The sequence below is a fragment of the Mesitornis unicolor genome, unplaced genomic scaffold (assembly GCF_000695765.1).
Source record: "Mesitornis unicolor isolate BGI_N332 unplaced genomic scaffold, ASM69576v1 scaffold8245, whole genome shotgun sequence".
Classification (NCBI taxonomy): Eukaryota; Metazoa; Chordata; class Aves; order Mesitornithiformes; family Mesitornithidae; genus Mesitornis; species Mesitornis unicolor.
Window position 1 is genome coordinate 166,965 of NW_010184810.1, and position 21,089 is coordinate 188,053.

The 21,089-nt window shown below is 37.6% G+C and overlaps 1 protein-coding gene across 2 annotated transcripts in view; it reads right to left on the bottom strand.

Annotated features, from left to right (window-relative positions):
* Positions 1 to 252: 252 nt before the first annotated feature.
* The window catches only part of HAAO (3-hydroxyanthranilate 3,4-dioxygenase), a 31,404-nt gene continuing 10,567 nt past the window's right edge, over positions 253 to 21,089 (bottom strand). Inside the window, exons 4-10 of one of the 2 annotated variants that reach the window (XM_010184601.1) lie at positions 19,416 to 19,522; positions 16,447 to 16,536; positions 15,705 to 15,748; positions 4,250 to 4,395; positions 3,020 to 3,088; positions 1,767 to 1,853; positions 253 to 373 (exon numbers count right to left, since the gene is read on the bottom strand). In XM_010184601.1, coding sequence (XP_010182903.1) covers positions 1,767 to 1,853; positions 3,020 to 3,088; positions 4,250 to 4,395; positions 15,705 to 15,748; positions 16,447 to 16,536; positions 19,416 to 19,522 — 543 coding nt within the window. In that variant the 3' untranslated portion in view covers positions 253 to 373. The remainder of the gene's footprint in view (positions 374 to 1,766; positions 1,854 to 3,019; positions 3,089 to 4,249; positions 4,396 to 15,704; positions 15,749 to 16,446; positions 16,537 to 19,415; positions 19,523 to 21,089) is intronic. The other variant, XM_010184600.1, reaches the window with a different exon arrangement.

The following is a 21,089-nucleotide window of genomic DNA, read 5'->3' on the forward strand; positions in this document are numbered from 1 at the left end:
CCTGCTACTTGGATTTGCATTCATTTTCTTTCAGATAAGAACTATTGTTCTGTTTGATTGTTTTGTTTTGTTTTGTTGTTTTTTTTTCTTTAAACCCACTGATTGTAGATTTTGCCGAAACTTTAACTATTTGGGGAAAAAAAGTTTAAATGGGCACAGCACTTGACTCCACTTAATTCAGTGTAATCATTGTGTTTAGACTATTTGGATTTCCAGGCATCCTGACTGAAAGATCATCAGGGCAAGACAAGTAGGCTAAAACTTCGTTATCATTGAAGTCAATTGGCATAGGAGCTAGGTATAAGGCTGCTTGCATTTTGGGTCCTGAGCAATGCAGAGAGCAACACAATCTTCTGTTCTCTTCCAGCAGTACCTGGAAAAATAGGAAAAGAGGTGATCCAATGTGTATAGGGTGAACGACACACTCAAACCAACAACTAAAACATTGTTACTGAGAAGTAGGGGAAAACAAAGGGGTTCTGTTCTGATTACCCTTGTTCTCTTTCCATGTTGGTCTATCTTGTGGTATTTCAAGGAATTACTCTTCATCATCACTAATATAAGCCAAACATCATGGCATGGTGGGGAAAAATGTATATCTATTTATGGATGAACCAAGGGGGGAGGCAGCTAGTCTGATCTCAGTGACATGAGGATTGGAACAGAATCACCTCAGTACAGATACTTTAATGAAATAAGTATCTACAAATTCAACAGTATTTTTCTTGTGGTCATCACTTTTGTATTGGCTGTTTCTGTGCCAGTTGCAGAAGTGGCCAGAGATCAGCGTGCAACTGTGATGCACACAATAAAAGGTGCCTGCTGTACAGAGCTGATAAACGTCTTAATGCAATATGTTCTGTGCTGGCAGATCTCTGCATGTGCGTTATGCCATGATTTTGAAAACACACACTCATTGATTAGACTGAAGGACTGGGAATTAGTTTAAGTGATTTCACAGAAGTGTTGGAAGTAATGGTGAAGGGGGGAGGTGGATACGTGTTGGAATCACAGGTGCAGAGAACAGTTCTGTGCACAGCTTGATGGTTTCAGATCTCTCAGCAAATGTTTTCAGTGCTGTAGAAAAGGTGCAAAGGTCAGCACTACTACTTACTAGATTTTTCCTATAGGAAAGAAGGACACTTTTATCATCTGCCTATAATCTGCTGCATTGCATTACCAGTGAGTGTACACCATCCTTCATCTTCATGGTGGGCAGTTTATCAGTTTATGCCACGCTTCACAAGAGTTGGCAAGTACTTTCCCTTTCTGTTCTCTCTAGAAACTATTTTCACTGTTGTTTTTTTTCCTTTACATATATCATGTGTGTCATGATTATGAAACAGCCATATGCATCCTACTCCAGGAAGAGAACTGTGCTTTTAGTCTGAACCCTAAATCTTGCTGCAGTGATGTTAATTAAGCCTTGTTTGAAGCTCTTGGGATCTGCTGTGATTGCTGATAGGTGTATTTGTGCCATCTACCTTTATCCATGGTCTTTTGCATGCTGCTTTTTCTTGGTAATGCTTATCTTTTTTATTTTTCCCCGGCTTTAATTGTAAGAGGTGAGCTAGAATGAATGTCTGGCTTTGTTTCCTTCTGAAGATATTTTTTTCCTCAGGAATAATGGAAGCTATTGCAAATCCTGTATTCACAAGTGCTGTGTTTCTGTACCAGCTGATGCCCAGCCTGGTGTGGACCCAATACACAGAATTTATGCTGCTGGAAACTAGGAAATCATGCATTGATCCACTGTTCATCTCTACTCACGTAGACTGGGCACGGACAAGCAGGCTGTCACCAGTGGACAGAGTCAGGGTTTTACCATCCATGTTAACAGTTGATGTGCCCTCCTGAAGGGAAAGAACAGATAACCAACTTTTAATTTTCCATGTCCAGTCACTAGCACAAAGAAAATGTAAATGTACTTCTGCAGGTGAGTATGGAAGTCTTTCCCACTAAGAGCACTTCAAACCTGCTCTGTTTCATAAGGTCTAACAAAATATTCAGCTGATCTTCCTTGTCTGACACTATTAACATCAATAAAAACATGCTTCATGGTTCAGTGTTCCCCATTTCCTGACTCTTGGGGGTGCACAGCTACCTAGCAGCCTGCAAGTTGGTACCGCTCTGGAAATTACAGAGAGAATCTTCTGGGGTACTTTAGGCTCCTCTTCTACTTTTCTCATTCCTGGTATCTTTTTAAGTCTTGAAAAGCAGCTCACAAGTCAGCAGGGAGCTGACAGAAATCGCTAATAGGAGTCCATCCATACTGGAATGGACTCATCATTGTCTTGTCAAGCAGAGGAACTGGGTTCTTGCCAGTGACAAGGTCTTGATTGCATAGGGTGCTGTAAGCTGCACTGTAAACAAATGTCTTTCAAGATTATTATGTCTTTAATTGGTATTTGATAGTTCCTGTGGTTTTTAACAGAACAGGAGCTGAAAGAAATACCTGCCTCCCCAGGCAGCCTGACTTGTGTAAATGAAAACCAGCTTTTCTCTGTTTTTCCCTTGGTCTGCAAATGTTTCCTAGAAGCCAGCTGAATGAAGGGCATCTGGATCACCTACCATTGTGCTTTTAGTGTTAACAAGTTCTCAGACTTTTTAATCAGCTTATTATACCTGATTCCAGTTTGACTTCGATATGAGGACAAATGCTTCAAGGCAGAAGTAATAGGTGATATTCTTTTAACCACTTGGAGGCATTCTGATATATTTACAGGATAGACCCTAGCTAGGTTATATTAAAATACCCACCAAGACCTGAAGGAAAATGACAGTATCTCTGTCCTTAACATACAAGATTAGGAAAAAGAGAGATTATTTTTATGGAGGCAGTAGTTTAGTTATTTTTTACAGTATTTTAAAGCTGAAGGGTGGTGTCTGTTAATTATGTTTTCTATGAGAAGGAAGGTAATAATTTTAATTTCTGTTGCTGGTGATAGAAGGCTTTAGTACTGCTCAGTCTGAACTGAAACACGAACTCGTTGGTTAACAAGTGTGAATTGCTACATACCAGCTGCCATATCCAGATATCTGAATTCTTTTTATTTTTCTCAGTTGTTCCTGGTCCATAAATTATAACCTTAAAAAAAAAAGTAACAGACTCATGCCAGTGTCCAAAGTGTACATATTCATCTTCCTACAGCATTTAAAACATTCTATTTTTACAGAAAAATATTTCTAGACGATGACGTTATTTTTACAGACATTAAAATTCACATTACGTTTGGTATTCTCATATTGATTCCTACTGATAAAAAGGGAACTGATCACACCTGCCACTCCTTATGCTCCTCTGCATCCTCGCTTATCTATTCCTTCTGCCTCCTCCCACTCTCATCTTTGCATCTATATCCTTCGTGCTTCTGTTCTTGGAACAGGCACTTCCTCCTCATGAACTCTGGGCCCTGTCAAGAGCCTGTTGAAGTAGAAAAGGTTCTTCCATTAACATTAAAAAAGCTGTAGACCAGACCTTATTTTTCTCATTATCTGCCCTTTCTGTGTTCTTCCTGACAGCCCCACGCTCTCTGTCACTTTGCTGTCAAATGTATTGGATTCTTCAGAGTGTGACTCCAAGTAACCCAGGGAAATAATATGTTTTATAAACTCTCATGCATGCAGCACAAATATCAAATGGTGACAGCTTCATTTACACCCAAACTAGACTGTGTTTGACTAAACTGAGAAGTGCAATGCTTTGGCACAGCCCAAGCTCTCTGCTGCTGTCCAGTTTTCCTTGTTTCTGCTTTATGTAAAATGAGGGGGAGGGGAAAAAAGTGTATTTACACACCCAGATTAGAATTGGCACCAAGAATGTTGTTCAAACAGATAGGGAAGCCAAACACACTTGTGAGTGGTATTTGCATCACACTGGTATTTCTGATTTGGGAAATATGGGGGGGGGCGGGGTGGGCAGGGGAGGAGCAGAGAGATAGTGAGCTGTTTTAATCCCAAAGGAAACAAATGGAAATAAGGTTCAGGTTGATGCTGCAAGTGGAAGTATCTGAGCTATACTCAGATACTACAGGAAGCCCCTGCCCTGAGCTGGTCAAATCAAGGGACAAAGATAGGCACTTCCAAAAGGGCAGGGCAGGCTAAGACTGAGCAGTTCTGTAGGGGTGCGTAATTTTCTCTGCTGACAACGTGTTGTTCCCAGGCCTGGATTCACTCAGTCCGAACAGCAGTCACCTGTTATGTGTACATGTGAAAATATCCCTCTTTCAGAGAAATTATATCCTCCTACCTCTGTTTCAAAGTTATCTCCAAACATAGCCAAGGATTTCTTCTGTTTTATTTCACTGCGATGATCATTTAACCAGCCTTGGAAGGAAAACGGCTCCATAACAGAAGTGGGATTTAGTGGGAAAGGTGTTTCTTTCAGGAGCTCATCTGTAAGCAAGACAGAGGGCTATCAGTTACACTTGCTTCCCTTGATCTTTGCAAACATTTTACTGTTGTTTACAGCTTGGAGGATGCGATTTACAGACATCATCTATCCAGAAGTCAGTTCTAACAGCAAACAGTGCTATATTCACTATCAGGAGTTCTTACTTGAGGTTCTAAGAGGCGTGTATTATTTGTCTATCTTTATGGACTTTTTGCTTCAAAGCTGTTGTCTGAACTGTTGTGCAACCAGGCTTGTTAAAGGTACATTCAAACAGTTTTTCAAAAGACTACCTAGTTCTTCCTGGCATGTTCGTCACTCTCTTTCAGACCAGCTTTTGCACTAGTAAAATTTGATGTATCATCTCTGAGCCCTTGCTGAATCAGCCCTTACCTATCTTCATTTAAGTGGAATTAAGCCTATAGACCCAGCTTACTCTACATCTTCAACACAGTTAGTACTGGTTTTTATGTTTCTTCTCACTGTGTGTTTTAAAATATACTGACCACAGTGAAGCAAATGGGTTATCACAACCTTAAATTTAATAAAATGCCTTTTTTCGTAGTGTTGCAGGAGAGGTCGCTGGATTTAATTTCCAGTAATTCTCCTTCATAACTGATTTGATTTAAAATAGCTGGGGGATCGAATGCAGTTTCAGTGTAGTTGCTGAAACTCGAGATTTGTGCTGTGTGCTGGTGCTATATGAAATTAGCTTTAGTTATTCACCAACTCACAGTGAAGTGCAGAGGCAGCGCAATTGCTGTAGTGATCCTAAGTAGTTTGTTCTGAGAAGCTGTGGGAGATCACCCATAGAGTAATCTCAAGTAATTTCAGGTAGTAACGCTAACTAGATGCAGGAAAAACTCTCTAGATGGCTGTCTCCCAAATGCATTGAGGTAACAAACCTGCAGTCAAATCTTAGTCTTGGTACTAGTAATAGAGTAGGTCTTTTTAAAGTATTAGTGTATTGATTGTGCAATGTTCTGGTTCTTTTCTAAAGCTGTATTTCACTGCTTTGCAGTGTCTTGAACGTATCATTGCAGTTTTTCATAGCAGGCCATTTTGTATGCAGTCTTTGAACAATATGTGAGAAGGTCAGTGCATCCAGGGGATAGCAGTGTACTGAATCCATTAAACTGCTGTTTAATGGATTGTAATAAGCACCAAGTATCTGCATTTATATCCAGACAATCTGGATGAGATGCTAACTTTTTTTTAATTGCAGAAACAGGTTTTGCCATTCAAATTTCTTCTCTGTTATAGAACTCAACATGTTTCTGCATGTGATTTGTCTCAGCAGTGTCTCTTTCAGGAAATGCTGAAAACAATCTGAAAAGAAATCTGCTGCAATAGAAGGAATTTTTTTATTTGAAAGCTTTTTGCTTTCCAGCATTTATTTTTTTAAAAAATAAATTCCTATTTTTACATTATTTAACTCAAATACATAACACACTTTTATTGAAAAGCAAACTCCTCCAGAGAAACTGAGAAGCACCAGAAGGAATAAGAAAATCTTTACGTTAGATTTATTCTAATCTGGGCCTGGAAGCATTACACAAGATCTGGTCTGAACATTCTACATTTTATTGTTTGATAACACTAAAATGTAGTGTTAAGGTCACTGGTCATTTATTTTTGTACTGCAGTATGTCTGATTCTTCTTAATTTTCACATGTTCAGCAAACTTGCTTTGGAGGTAATTAGGAATACTTATATACTTTCCCCTTATATTATGGATATGCTCAACTATGGCTGTATTGGAAAGGGTATTTTTTATAGGGCAAGATAAAAAATAAAACTCTAAAATATTATGATATATATATCCACACATAGCAGAGAATAAATGCATTTTATCAGAAAATACTCAATGCAATTAGTATTTAAATAGATTTTAAAATACTTTGTTTCATTAATAGCAATCTTTACCTTGGAAATCTTTACCAAGACAGTTACCCATTGGTAGGGCTTTCTACTAAAATGCCTGTCCTAGTTGAGAGAGTTAAAAAAACAACCAAACAACAACACAAACAAACCCCAAAACCAGTATATAGCACCTCGCAGGGCAAGAGACACGTATTGAGATGCCACTGGTATCCTGCTCAGCTCAAGCGGATACATCTTCTCCACAGGTTAAGAATTCTAGCACCAACCTAACAATTAGGTTCAGACTTCATATGCTGGAGAATGGATAGCAAGAAGTTGGGTCTCTGGCGTGAGCACTGTGATGTTTGAGGCAAGCGGAATGATGAATGCTCCCCATGAATTGCAAAGAATTCAAGGTACAAAAAAAAGAAAAGCCAAAGTACTTTTTTGTGTTCTGATCAAGAAGCAACTCAAATCTATCAATGAGAACTATTAACTTCTAAGTTCGTAGCTTAACCTAGGTCACTTGCTCCCCATAAACATAATTTTGCTAGTTTTCCTAGTCATCTCTGACTCCAGCTGTCCTGCTCAACAGGGACAACATGCATGGGACAACAGTAATCAGTGACCTACGCACACTTAGGGCCAATATAAAGTGTAATACGTCCTACACTTACTATGGAGCACTGTCCTTTCTCGTTTGTGATGTGCAGGCACTTTCTAACAGTTTCATTTACTTCAAGTAAAGGTGGATTTTTTTTTTTTGTTTAGACTTTAAGTTCTTCAGGACTAGAGCTGTCTTGTCAGTGAGTCCAGGTCTTTGATGGGGTTTTAGCTTATTGCCAAATTTGATGTTAATTACACTTTCCCAGTGATAGCATAACAACATTTGAAAACAGTCTGTGCAAAATGAACCTTTAGTGTGATCCAGCATGATGATTTGATTAACTGTTACTGCAGAACAACTATGAGAGTGCTGTGATGATGAAGTACATGGCATATGTCTGACATTATTATTAGTCTACTTGATTGAGCCCTCATTTAACCCTGACGCTTATCCTTTGCATGATGCTGAAAGCTGCAGGTGCCTTAGCACTTCTGAACTTGGGCTAATGAGCTACAATGACGGTGATCCAATATTTCATGATATGACACATATTGAAGTCTGGTGCTTCCAAAGGAACTGAGTATTTCTTTTCAGACTAATGGCTTATATTTAGATATTGTTGCATATATTTCTGTTTAGCCTGTACATTAGCTTTCAACAATACTTCAGGAAGTGTGAGTTGGTGTGTTTCAGGAGTTCTTATGCTCTAGTAACACTGTGAGACAAGGAGACATGTTTAATGATGGTAAAGGTAAAAATATGCCAGCAAAATGCAGGAAGATGGCAATTCTAAGCTAGACAGCTAAAAGTCTTGTGTATGTCTTGCCAAGTAATATATCACTAAGTGAAACATCAAACCTAATATTTTCTTACATGTTCAGGAGATCTATTTAAATGGTTCAGTAGTAATTTCAATTTTTTTAGATCATTATTGTTAAATATTCATATCACAGCAATGTATTCTTTATGGGTTTTATAGCTCATTTCAGCTTTAAATTAGAGTGTAGTGATATGTTAAGCTGAAAAAGAATCATGTTTACTGAATGAGTTTGTAAATATTTTAAAAAGGAAATTACAGGTTTTAGAGGAAGCTGATTTCAGTTAAACAATAGAGACTGTTCTGAGACTGAGAATATGAAGCTGTGCAAAAATGGAGGGAACAGCTTGCAAGCAAACAGCCAGTGAGCGTACAGGTAGTTACAGCCTCAACAGAAACCATCTAAGGAAGAGTCTGAACTCACTAGGAGTACTGTACTTCTGATAGCAATGAAGAGGACAGGTAAAAGAAGACTGCCACTGGCCTACCAGGTACATGTGGGTGTATTTGCTTACCCCAAACTGATGTTACAGGGAAGCTCCCCCTTCCCTACCCCAGTGGTATGCCTAAAATGTCTTGTCAGCCCGTCTCATTCTCCTAGTGTTTCTTGAGCCCTACTATCCCTGCTATCCCCAAGCTCTTCCTATAGGTCTCTTGCAAACTTTGTTTCTTTGTGATTTGTTGCAAAGGAAAAGAGCAATAAAGCACATAAAATATATAGAAACACTGTCAACTGGGAAACTGATTACATGTTTCCTTTATGAAAACCTGTATTTTTTCAGTGACAAACCATCCTTTACTTCTAGGCAGCACATTCTAGATGGAACAATTTTTGAGTCTTTAAATCACCTGATATGTTCTTACTAACCATGAAAGTCCCTCCATCCTTAGTCACTGTGCTACCTCAGAAATTTGTCCATCCCTGCATGCTGTGGCCACATCTCCACAGAAGGATGTGAGAAAGTCCATTACAAATTGTGTCTCCCAACGTAAAAGCAGAAGACAGCCTTACTCAAAGTGGAGTGGTTAGATCCTCTGTTTTGTAATTCTTTGACTGAACATAAAATAGTACAGACCACAGATAAGGAGTTCACAAATTATTTTAGAATAATGTGTTCATTTATTTGTCCACTTTCTAAAAGTCCCTTCCACCTCTTAATGCTATATCATAATGAATACTTCTGATGGGACACTTTTGCAGCATTTTAAGTTTAATTGCCAATGCTAGCAATAATGTATACCCTAGGCTGTTTTTCCCATATGTGCCTACCCAATTGTGGGCTTGAAAAAACAAGTAGTTAGCTCATTCTATATAAAAATCCAGAGTGGAAACACTGATGATGACTGATTACTGTTGGGGTAGTTAGTTCATTTCACTGTTGTTGAGTACAGACGTAGAAATATTTAGCTGAAAATACAGCACTCACCTTGTGCAATCATACATTTCCCTGTGTAACTGCATTTGGTTTTGTAGCACTCCCTGAGAATTGGCATGACTGCTAATTTATGACTTGTCCCTGTAATTATTTCTAGGCACATTTTTCTTTGTGTCATTAAATCTATGCTGGAAACTAAACAACAAATTCTTTTTCCTAATTGAAACAAAGATGTTTGAGGAAAAATATTTGTGTAATACAGAAACGTAGCTTCTTCAAAAGGAGATATCACCAGGCAGAAGGAAGGGAATAAATTAGAACAATGAAATTGTAAGATTTAGGCCATAATTCTGTTTAAAGGCTCTTCATGATATAGCTAGGTCATTGTAATCAAGAATGATAAATTGTATTGAGAAATACTGACCACTGTTCCAACCCTATAATCAGGAGTCTTAGTTTTCATTTCTCAATCTGCCTTTTATATGACTGTGGGCATTTCATTAATTATCTTTGTATGTAACTTCTGCTTCCATAGAAGACGAATGGGATATTTAATTATAACAAGTGTTGTGAACCTCAATACATTTATGAGATAAGGATCTGTACAGCATATGTGAGCTATTAGTACTAAACAGCCTTAGAAACACTAGAGAAAATGCCAGACTGACTCCATTAGTGAGTTTTCTGTTCAGATGTTGCCATCTGGGGAGCATTTAAGAACATAAGCAAGAAAGAAGCTACCTTATTAGACATACCTGCTGTGAAACTGCTCTGAGCTTTAGAGCTCTTAAAATTTAGAGCTCTTAAAAAATATCAGATTTTTTTTTTCACTGAAGTCTGAAGGATAAGGAAAACAACTTTACAGGGCATTTCTTCCAATTTCCCTTATAGGTTTATTATATACGTTATGTACTAAAGATTAGTAGTGGCTTGGTTCCCATGGTGAAGCATTACGAGAGCGCTTGGAGATTATAGTTTATGTTCTGCCACTCTTTAACGTGGCTTAGCTGAGAATATTGTGGGAGAAGCAGATTTCTTCCTGGAGACCTTTTTGGGGTTTTTGGGTTTTGTTTGGTGACTGTTGCCATGACCAGTTTTGGGCTCTAGGAACCTAAAGAACTTCCTGGAGCATTCCTGGCTCTAGGGAACACACAGCTTACAGTCCTGGCTTTTGGATGATACATCGTAGTTTGGGACTAATGAGTTTAGCAGAAGTTTTCATATGGTGAATAATAGCAGCAATACTCCACGCATTGTAATTCAACTTTATCTGTGTATTAAATGTTGCTGACTTAGGTCGGTTTGTCTGATTCCTTCATCTCCAGTCCTGGCTATATACTCACTGGGGACTGGTGAGGTGTGGAGAGTTGTTAAATACAAAGGGAGGGAAAAAGGATAAAGCCAGTGAGTGGTTGCATGGTTATACAGGATTGAAGGTGTATATTAGATTAATCTATTCCCTCTTCCATCTGTGTACCCTTTGCAGTTCAGGTGGGCTTCAGGAGAGATAATGAACATGACTTGGGAGTTACTTAAGGGATTTAGGCAGGATGTGATAAGCAGTGTATTTATGCCAGCATCTTTGCCAGAATAGAGACAATGAGGATGATATGAAAAAGGAGTAGATTCAAGTTGATAAAAGTTATAGACACGTTGTCTTTGAAAATTGTACAATTATGGTGGGCCTAGACAGTTTAAAATGATTGACACTACTGGTTTGCATACTGTTTTGTCCTGGAGACTTCCTTGCAGCTATCTGCAAAATAAATTCCCTAGAAAAACATTCCTTAATATCTAAATGCTTATATGTCATCTCTTTTAATATAAGCACTCAAAGCAGAAAGAAGTAACATATTATATAAGAGGAGGAGAAATCTGTCATTCTTATTTTCAAAAGAACCTCACAGTGATCGTATCCTTAGAACTATTTCAGAAAAATTCAACAGAACAGCAAACTATAACAGAAAAGCAAAAATATTTATACAGCTCTTCTAAGTGCAAAGGGATGGTCCTATATGTACTCCAGTGTAAATGAAAACAGAATTTCTTTCTCTCCCTGTTTTTATTTTTCTGAGGTAGCCTTAATTGAATTAATGTTGCCCACTAACCAGTTATCTTTATTCTTTAGCTTTCTCTTATTTTCAGTTAGTAACACTCTTCTTTCTTGATCTGCTTGTTTTTATATACCAGTGAAAGAAGGCTGTATAGCAAACACTGTCTACAGAGGTTGCACTGGATTAGCTACAGAGGATGTCAGTACAGAATGTCATTTTTGTAGCGCTGAGCTCACCCTTATAACTTGTTTAATAGCACTACTGAAATCAGAAAACATTTGTTTATAGACTGTACCCTAGGCTGTGTGGTATTCCTACTCCAACTGACTGAACAAAGCACCCAATTTTTCGTACTCGTTCAGATCCTTGTGTTTCGTCTGTCCTGAATTGCAAGCATAGAGCTGTGCTGTATTCTAACCATACTAACCAGATTTTAAGTCCAGACTGTAAATTACCCTAGATATCCCTAGAATCAATTTTGCTAGTGAATTCACTGCAAGGCTGGTATTTGTATTGCATGTCTGCATGTCCACTGACAATAAAGCTTTTATGTGAATTAAAATTTCTTTGATAAGTAGAAGCAGATTAATTAATTTGGATAAACAAAAGCCTGATATTCTGTCCTACACCATTCATGTTCTTAAAGGTAAGTTTTTAAAAAGCCCAGCTTAGGAGAAGTCCTTTCTCTCAGTTTTTCCCATAAAAGAAGCCTGGATTATGTCAGTGACCATGGCAGGATAAACTTCTGACTTTCTGGATACTTTTGAAAACAATATTCGGCCATTGCTGTTTGGTAGAAGTGGGGTTTGTCTGAACTGCCTCTTGTTCTCTTGACAAAAAAACTGGGCTGAAACGGAAACCTTGAGAGAATCTTGCTTCCAGTCTGATTCAACTGAAAGTAGCAAGAGTTTTTTTGATAACTGTGATTCCTCATGTCAAAAATTGTTTTAAGTAAATCAAACCAACTTATCTTGAGTGTTGCATGTTTAGACTATATCCTAAATGTATTCACCCTTATTGACAAAAGAAGGGGGACATTTTCTCAGGCTTCATTTATAGATGTGGTAACAAGAAGCTAGTAATTCAGTACAAAACAGTTCCAGGGAAGATGCCTCAAGTAAGGATTGCATGCAATATATGTTTCTGATTGTATTTTACCTGATGGTATTTGAGTCCTTCTTCTTTTTAATAGCTACTGCTGTCTCTTCATATATTCTGAGTATCTTGTTTTCACAGAGACTTGCTTTAGCATTGGCTGAGCCAGAAACCATAAATAAATCAGGAAAAAGTCTGGACTTGGGTTTTTTCTTGGCGTGGTGCTTTTTTTTAAAAGCAATTGGAGCTTGATTGATTCCACTTTATGGCTTTCCTTTATGAGTGAGCTGCAATCAAGGGTTTCTTTCAAGAAATTTTTTTTTCAATTTTATTCCATTTATCTCTAAAAATGGGAGGCACTAGGTGAGGCTGAGAGGTGAACCTGAGAGTGCTTCAGCTGGCACTTTTAGACTGAGAGGATTCTGGATTTTCAGAAGAGAAACTGAAAAAAAAAGGCTGAACCCCAGCCCTCTGCACAGGCCAGCTCAAATCTTATTAAAATGTCCTGAGTGAAACATTGTAAGAAACTAGTGGTGCTTGTTCTGTGTTACAAGCCTCATGCTGGCTGTTGAATTCTGCTGCCTCAGGAAAAAAAAGAAGCTGAGAGAATAAATCCAAGGCGTTATTTCTGTCAGTGTTGTATGCCTCCAGAAGGAACGTATTGCCAGCTTACTCATAACTTGGTCAAACTTTGATTGATTTTTTTTTTTATTATTTTTTTTAAAAACGCAAGTCTTACTGACAGTTATAGGAGCTGCTAGCTAAAACCTCTCAAACTGAAAATCTGGGGTATTTTCTTCATGTATAAGACATCACTGAGATTTTGAGCTGCTTTTTGTCCACGTGAACTGAAAACTGGAAAAATGAAGCCCTTCCCCAGGCTGAAAGTCTGCCATGTAACTTTGTTGACTGCTTTTTGCTTATAGCAAGACTTAAGCCAACAGCATTTCAAATATTTGTTGTCTTGATTTAGTAGCTAATCCAAGGGGAGAATCCATTCGGGGGGGAAAGATGGATTGAGCTCTGAGCAAAATAACTACATTTACTTGCTTTGGGGCTTTTTTACTTTTAATGGAATTCTCTCATGCCTTTTGGCCTTTTTAGAGCTTTTGAATAAATTACAAGGAAAGAGATTCTGTACTGTATTTATCAATAATAATTTCTCAGAGTTCTGTATTTTAAAAAAAAGGTGTTGAGATGTATCATAGCTTGATTGATTCATCATTGATTGTCCGGTTTGTTCTTTAGCTCTAATATTCTGCAAAAATATTAATATTATAAATCTTTAATGTTCTTTTTTCTGCACTGATTAATTTGTTACTGACATATAAGCTCTTAGCTCAGGCTGGTGAGGGATGCTTATTGGAAATCACTGTATTGAACAAGGATAGTATGTGTAAGATATTTTTTTTATTACAGCAGCATCTAGAGGCTTCATCTGAAATTATACTTCCTCTGCTAGACATTGTATGAACACACAGTGGGAGACAGTATTTGCCCTACCTATCCCCCCCAAAAAAAACCATAAACAAACAAACAAAACCCCTGAACAAACAATGAAAAGCAAACCACCAACACCCAAACATGTAACACAGCTGATGTGCTCAAATTAAAATAAACGCATTTGGATGGTGCATATAAAGAAAAGTAAGATCTTGGAGATGACATTTTGTTTGTAAGAAACACAGAGCCTTTTTCTGGGAAGTACATTTCCTAGTCAGTCAAAGAGCCAATGCCTAAAGCTGCAAAGTCTTTCAGGAAAGGTTTCTGACTGGCGTACTATTTCCTAATTGCAAGGACTTGTAAGGTTGCTATTGCATAAATAGGACTTCTCTGTGAACTTTTCATCTTGGTGATGATGATTTAATCAACTATCATTAAGAAAGATGATGTTAATGCAAAAAATAAATTTCCTAGATTTTAGGATTTGAGTGAGAACTTTGTTCCATTATCGATTGAAACAGCAGACAGTGACATTTTTATGCTTACTGTCAAGCTGAGAAATGGGATAGATGCAGAAATAATGTTTCACTAGAACTTCTGTCTCTATTAGAGTAATTCATAAATATAATTTTCTTAAGACATTTGGGAATGAATATGGATATTGACAACTGGTTCCAAAATCTTCTTAGAGACAGGAACTAAAATTTATCTTTAACTTGTGGCAAGAGCTATTGAATTTAAGTTACGGCTGCGACTGAAGGATGGCATTGAAGTTGGTCATGTAGTTATAGAAGCATCATAGCTGGGTATTACGGGTGTGCAAGTGTGTACACGCAGTGCACCTGAGCCGTAAATTTCCTGGTTGGCGTAGGATGTCCCCTGGTCAGTCATCTGCAAAGATGAGACAATCTGATTTGAAACAACAAACCTAGTTGAGCAATAGGATTGACTGAACTGGTGGCCTTTGCAACAGTAGTTGGCTAACTGGTGCAGGAACGCTCTAGGTGGGAATCTCAGGCTGTCCTGAAGATCCCACAGGTAGCTGTGCTTATGCTGATTTGTACTTTTCCATGTGTTGATTAAGAACCTGACAATGCCATGGTGACTATCCAGGTAGTTCCTGCAGCAGAAGTGACCAGGTTGCAACTTGAAAACAGACCATAGAAACTGTTCCTGCAGGCACAGAAACGGTCATATAGTGTAGTCTTTTGTACATAGTTAATACAGGTGGGTGGTATTTTGCACATAGTTTATGTTAATCAATAGCAATGGATCATGCACGTGCTGGATGTTCATGGAGAGCTGAGGGCCAACAGCACTGTAAGACTTCAGCAAAACAAGTTTCCCACTGAAGGTGCTATTGCAAGTATCCTTGCAATTAGAGACTTCAGTTGCCATACAGAAAGCAACCATCATGTCTGAGAGATCTGATTCCTAAAGATACTAATAAATTAGTTTGCTTTTAACAGTCACTCTGTATCCTATACCTTTGTCCAACAAACTCAAGAGTGGAGTTTTACTAGAGTACCTGCTCCAGTGTAGAAGTTGCAATCACTACCCACAGAGGCAAAATGAAAAATAGGGCAAGACAGCATGTTAATAAAATGTTAAATGGATCAGACCCTACATGAACTAAAACTATCTGTTTTTCTCTAGGTGTCATTATTTCACAAGAGGACATCACAGTAGGTATACTTTATACAAGTAGGTATAGGGTGTGTAGATTCAACTCACAAAAATCTCATTCTACGCAGTCAGAAAATAAATTCTGCTAGTATAAGACTTGAATGGCATGCAACAATAGAGATACTGAGATTTCACAATATATAGTTACCTGATGGGCCATTATGATGGCATCACATGAAAAATTGTTGTTCATAATCATGTATATGGATTTTATTAATTGAGGTAATGAAAGAATTACTTCCCATAGTAATTTTAATTTACATAGCCAAAAAGAAAAAAAAAACAACCAACCTTAGTTATTTCATGTGAGCAGAGTCATTGCTGTTCAATCAGATACAATAATTGTTCTAAATCTGAAATTAATTTACATTACCTGGATTTGGTTTTCCAGTTTGATATTGTCTTGAATTGAAAAACCTGGAATAATAAACATGACATTTTACTGGTGTTTAAATATTTGTGTTCTGTAGGTTAACAAAGACTAGGCAATAGTACTGGTCATTAAGCTTTGTGCTTAGGATGGATGCACCAGATCCTCAGCTACTATCACATGTATTCAACAGGACTATACATATTTTATTGATAGAGGGTTTGTCTGAAAGTCCTCCAAAATTCATGTCACTGAACAATTTCCTTGTTCACCTTTAGCAATGTGATGACATTCACACAATTCCTAGAAAGCAGCTCTCTGCCAAATTTGCCACAGTTCTAATTATTCATGAATAATATAGATTAAAAGTACTTCACTTAAAGCAAGAGTGAAAGAAGCCCTAAGGCAATTTAATCTTACCTACCTAACCTAGCATCAATTCAGTGTTAATTTTTCATTCAATTCCTTTTGCACTTACCAGCAATGTGCTTTTATGTGTTCAAAAATTGTTTCAGTTAGATGTGAGGAACTCTTGATTTTTTTATTTTTTTTACTCTTAAAAAATCTGATTTAATGAGTTCGCTGCTCTACAAATTTTGAATCATATCTTGTACACCCCAATTAAATTTTAACATGTCTATGTAAAATGCAGCATAAACAGAAAATTAACTAAGTCACAGACTGCTGAAGTTCTATTAGATAATTTTAAATATTCTTATAAAATTTAGACAGAAAAAAAGCTTACTCTTTAATTATTGGCTTAAGTTGAGTGCCGAGATCTTCACAGTGAAACCATTTTTCGAAGAGGACATTAGTTGTTTCTCCAACGTAGTATCTGACAAAGTGAAAACATTAATTCTTTTATTAACTGATCAGGCAGTTTTAGTCTTTTCAAGAAAATAGCTACTTGATATGTAAGAGAATGTTACTCTCAAGCCTCGTGTACTTTATTCTGAATAATAGTTATTTAAGGAAGCTTTCTGTTTCCCTCATGCTCAAACTTCTATTGAGGGCCTTTAGTTTTGCTGATCAGCCACAGATAAGTTACCAAATTCCTTTAGTGAACTTTCCAGATTTAATCCTAGAAGCTGCTTGGTGCTGTAGTCCCTTGGGATGAACAGCTCTCACTTTGGATGTAGTTACTGCAAAATACTGCAAAAATAACTGGCCCCAAATACCATTTGCAGTAACTGCTTCCATGCAGCTGTAAGATAAATGCTCATATTTAAGAGAGTTGGTTTGCATGCTGCCTATGCAGGGACTGATAAGAATACAAGGTGGCTTATGGACTTGTTCGCAAAAAAAAATATGGTTGTCAGCTGCACAGATTTGGGAATTTCACTCCTCTGAAGAGGAACTTGGTGCTTCCCTTGCATTATTTTATGTCTTAAATAAATACTCTCCAGCCTGTCCAGATCTCGCTGGATGGCAGCACAGCCCTCTGGCGTGTCAGCCACTCCTCCCAGCTTGGTGTCATCAGCAAACTTGCTAATAGTACACTCAATTCCCTCATCCAAGTCATTGATGAATATATTGAATAATACTGGCCCCAGTACTGACCCTTGAGGCACTCCACTAGTTACAGGCCTCCAACTAGACTTATGATTATACAACAAGGCTTATGATTATACTCTGTATGCATGTGTATTTGTATATTCATATCTGTCTTATGTATCTATACAAATATTGTCCAGAAACTTTCCAAGAGCTCCCTGGCTCTTCAAGTTTTGCGAAGACACGTTACTTAGATAAAGTAATGTTATTAATGCCTCCAGTATGGGAAATGCTATGCTACAAGCACAAGTTTTGAACACAGAGAATCTACAGAGAAGAGAGACGTTACAAATGTCTTGGCCAGGAAAAGGCTTTGCACCTGGGAAGGACTTTGCACCTTACTGGGTGTTAAAGAATCCAACCACACAAGTAACATCAAACTCATCTGTTTCTGTACTTGTTTGCCATAGGATTAAGATTAGCTAGTGCATTTTTCTTAAAGCACAAAGCATGTAATCATTACTTAGGCTGAAACGCTTGGGCAGGCTACTTATTCTTCACTTGTCCAATAATGACCATGCTGGGGGCTCTGATTTATGACTGAGGCTTGTATGCATAGTAAATAATAGAACAGTAATGTAATGGTAGACCTTGAGTCAGCATACTTCAAAGTTTATTATGACTTTCCCTTGTATAGTCTTTGCTGCAGGTGGCTGGGAGTGAAAAAAAGCTTGAAAAGATTAGAGGTTCTGGTTGTAAATCGCCATCTGTCCTAGGAGCACACAGAGAGATAATGTAGTTTTAAACGTGTGACATGATGGTTCACTTCCAAAACTTCTTTTTCCTCATATCAGTGTGAAAACAGGGGCACTAAAGACCTATATGTGATTTATTTTTGGGCACCTGATTAGATATTTTCAATTAAAAGTGTGCTTTGTTAATCCAATTCTTTTTTCTGTCTGCAAAATGCACAGTAGCTTTTAGTGTACCTTCACCACAAGTGCCTGACCATGTTGGACTGCAAATCTCTAGATCTACCTGGGATTCCTAAAAAAAACAGTCAGCATCTCTTTGACTCATACAATTCACAGACCTCATGTACAAAGTATGCTATTTTACTTAGTTACCTATAGCTACTTAAGCTCCTTAATTACAAATAATCATTGTTATCTGAATCACAGGCCAAGTGATTTCTAACTCAAAATATTGTTTGTTTGGTTTTTTTTAAATAATGCAAGTGCTCATGACTCACAGATCTGCCACAAAAGACAAAAAGGGACAAGTGCATAGATGTATGATGTTTTAAATGAACAGGATTTGTCTTTAGCCTGGAATCCAATCAGGTGATTTTTTAATGGTACTTTTCTTTGTTTCTTTTTTTCTTTATACTTTTTTTTTGTTTGAATGACAAAGTATCTATTTCTAGATCTGCATATTCACAAACTTCCTGCTGTGACACCACCCATGCAACAATAAAAACTGTAGGCAAAGGGACAGAAACAGTTCTTTACAGATATGACTGTAGTTACAAATAATTAAAAATTATGTCAGTAGCTGTACACTCTCTTTGGTCAGTCGTGCCCAGTTAATATCAAACTAGCTTTTCTAACTTGTCTAATAGTACTGCTGTGGCTTGCCTTCATAGACTTACGAATTCTGTATGCCTGCAGGACAAGGCTTAGATCTGCTCCTACTAGAATACAAAGTAAACATCTCATTTATTTGAAGATGTTATTCTCATAAGGCAATAAAAGCTAGGCAGAGGTGTGCAGAATATAGTGTTAAGAAAATTGACTTTTGTTTCCAGCTTCCCACACACTTGCCAAGAAAGCTCTTCATCTTTTTGCTTTGTGCTTACAAAGCAATTAATGTTTTGCTTGCCAGAACTGATAAAAAAAATCTTTTTTGATTTGTGTTGTTACAGAACTCGGAGATTTTAAAACTTAAGGCAATAGCAGTAGGCAATACATAAGAAGATAGCTATAATCACAATATGCCTTTAAACACCTTTCAACATGTTCCTTGTTTAACTAAATGAAATGCTAAATGGGATCTGTGTTTATGTGTGTATAGATAAACAGATGTATAGATAAAATTAGTACAAAATTGCCAGAGTGAATCTGATAAATCATCAGCAAAGTGAAACACAGTGTTACATTGGCATGAAAAATTATTTTATATTACAAATTTTAACAGATTAGCCAATGGTTTATACATCACCTGAGCCCATCAATTTCTGTCTTTAATCTCTCCCTCTCAACCACAAGTCCTACAGTGTCCGCATATCTCTGAGGAGAATGAGGTATCCTAGCAGGTAGGAGGAACATCTGTTAAAAGAAAAGAGAAAGCATCAGTGTCAGGAAGTCTTTGTTCTTCGTGTTGTCCTTCCCCTGTCCCCCAGTCTGCAAAGTCCTCTGCTCATTGCCCTACTTTTCCCCTACTCCTTGTTGATGCTGTATTGCTCCTTTGTAGCTGTACCCACTTTGGTACCAACAGCCAAGCAGATTCTGTTTCTTGCTTTCTCAGTGAATGACGACTATTGACTCAGGTACTGGCATTGCCTTTATGGCAGCCAGGTGCCCTCCTCCTGGTTTGATCATCATTGCTAGACAGACACAAATGAAATTAAAATTTAACCAGTTACTCATCTGGAGTTTAGAAATTTACTGCAATTTCTGAGTAGCAAAAATGGAAATAAAAAGCAAGGTTTTGTCACTCAAGATGTCTAAACTAATCATTCATGTGTATCGCTTCAACATAGAGAGCACCCGTGATTGTAGGATAATGAGTGTTATTCTCCCTGGAAATAATTAACCAATATAAGGGGCTACTTACTCATTCAAGTGGCAAAGTGAATGGGCATGAGAATAGAATGGGAGAAGTCTACTACTGAAGCTTGAGAATAAACCTTTTCCTAGCAGCTATCTGACTATATAGGAAGGTGGTAAGCCTGTGCTGCTCTTCAGTGCTACAGATTTCTTAGCCAAGTTTGGGCAAATCCTTGCAATTTTTTTGTCTGCAAAGCAGAGCTAATGCTAGTGCCTCACCAGGACTAGTGTCAGTCGTCTCACTAAGGATATGGTGTGTGCTCTTTTTCAGTAATGAAATCTCATTGCTGGATATATTTCTCCAGCGTGAAATGTAGTACCAGAATCTCACAGTCTATAGCTTTGAAAAGGTAGATCTGTTTCTTCATTGAAAGTGTCGTAATACTTTTAATGACATCAAGCTATTGTGTCTAATATATGTCTTCCATTTTAAAGTCTGGCCCCACTAGATCTAATAATCCTTTCAGAGACTGGGTGTAGTTCAAGCTTGTGACAACAATGAGTGGCAGTTGTAGCGCATCTAATAACTTGCAGTAACACCAAGGAAAATATCCAGTAATGCTCTCATCGAAAGCACTGCAGTCTATGCCTTAGCAAGTCCACTGCTGCAAGGAAAAACAACTGAGTACAGCTGGATACACTTTATTCATAAATTGCTCTTTTAAAACTGTTCTCACATTGTGCTGGTTGCAAAGGCTAGCTGTGAGGACTACAAAGAAGGCAGCTGAAAATAGCTGAATCTCTTAACTTTCTAAGTTCTAGGAGTTTGCTTAATAGCATGTTTGGGTGAGTGGCAGTACATACCTGACTGTAAATAAAAAAACTAATCCACTTGAATTTACATGGGTGATTCTATGCCATTCAGGGGAATAAGAACTCCTCTCAGGATATTCCTGATTATTTAAACAAGTATCTGAAAAGCCCAAAGAGATTTTTAATCTGTTATTGAAATCACAAAATGTTGAACACAGTGCATTGTAGTTTGCTGTTAATTACATGGAATTTGCTATACTGCATTCAAGTTTGTTTTTTTTTAAAACCTGATGCATCTCTTGCACAGCAGGAA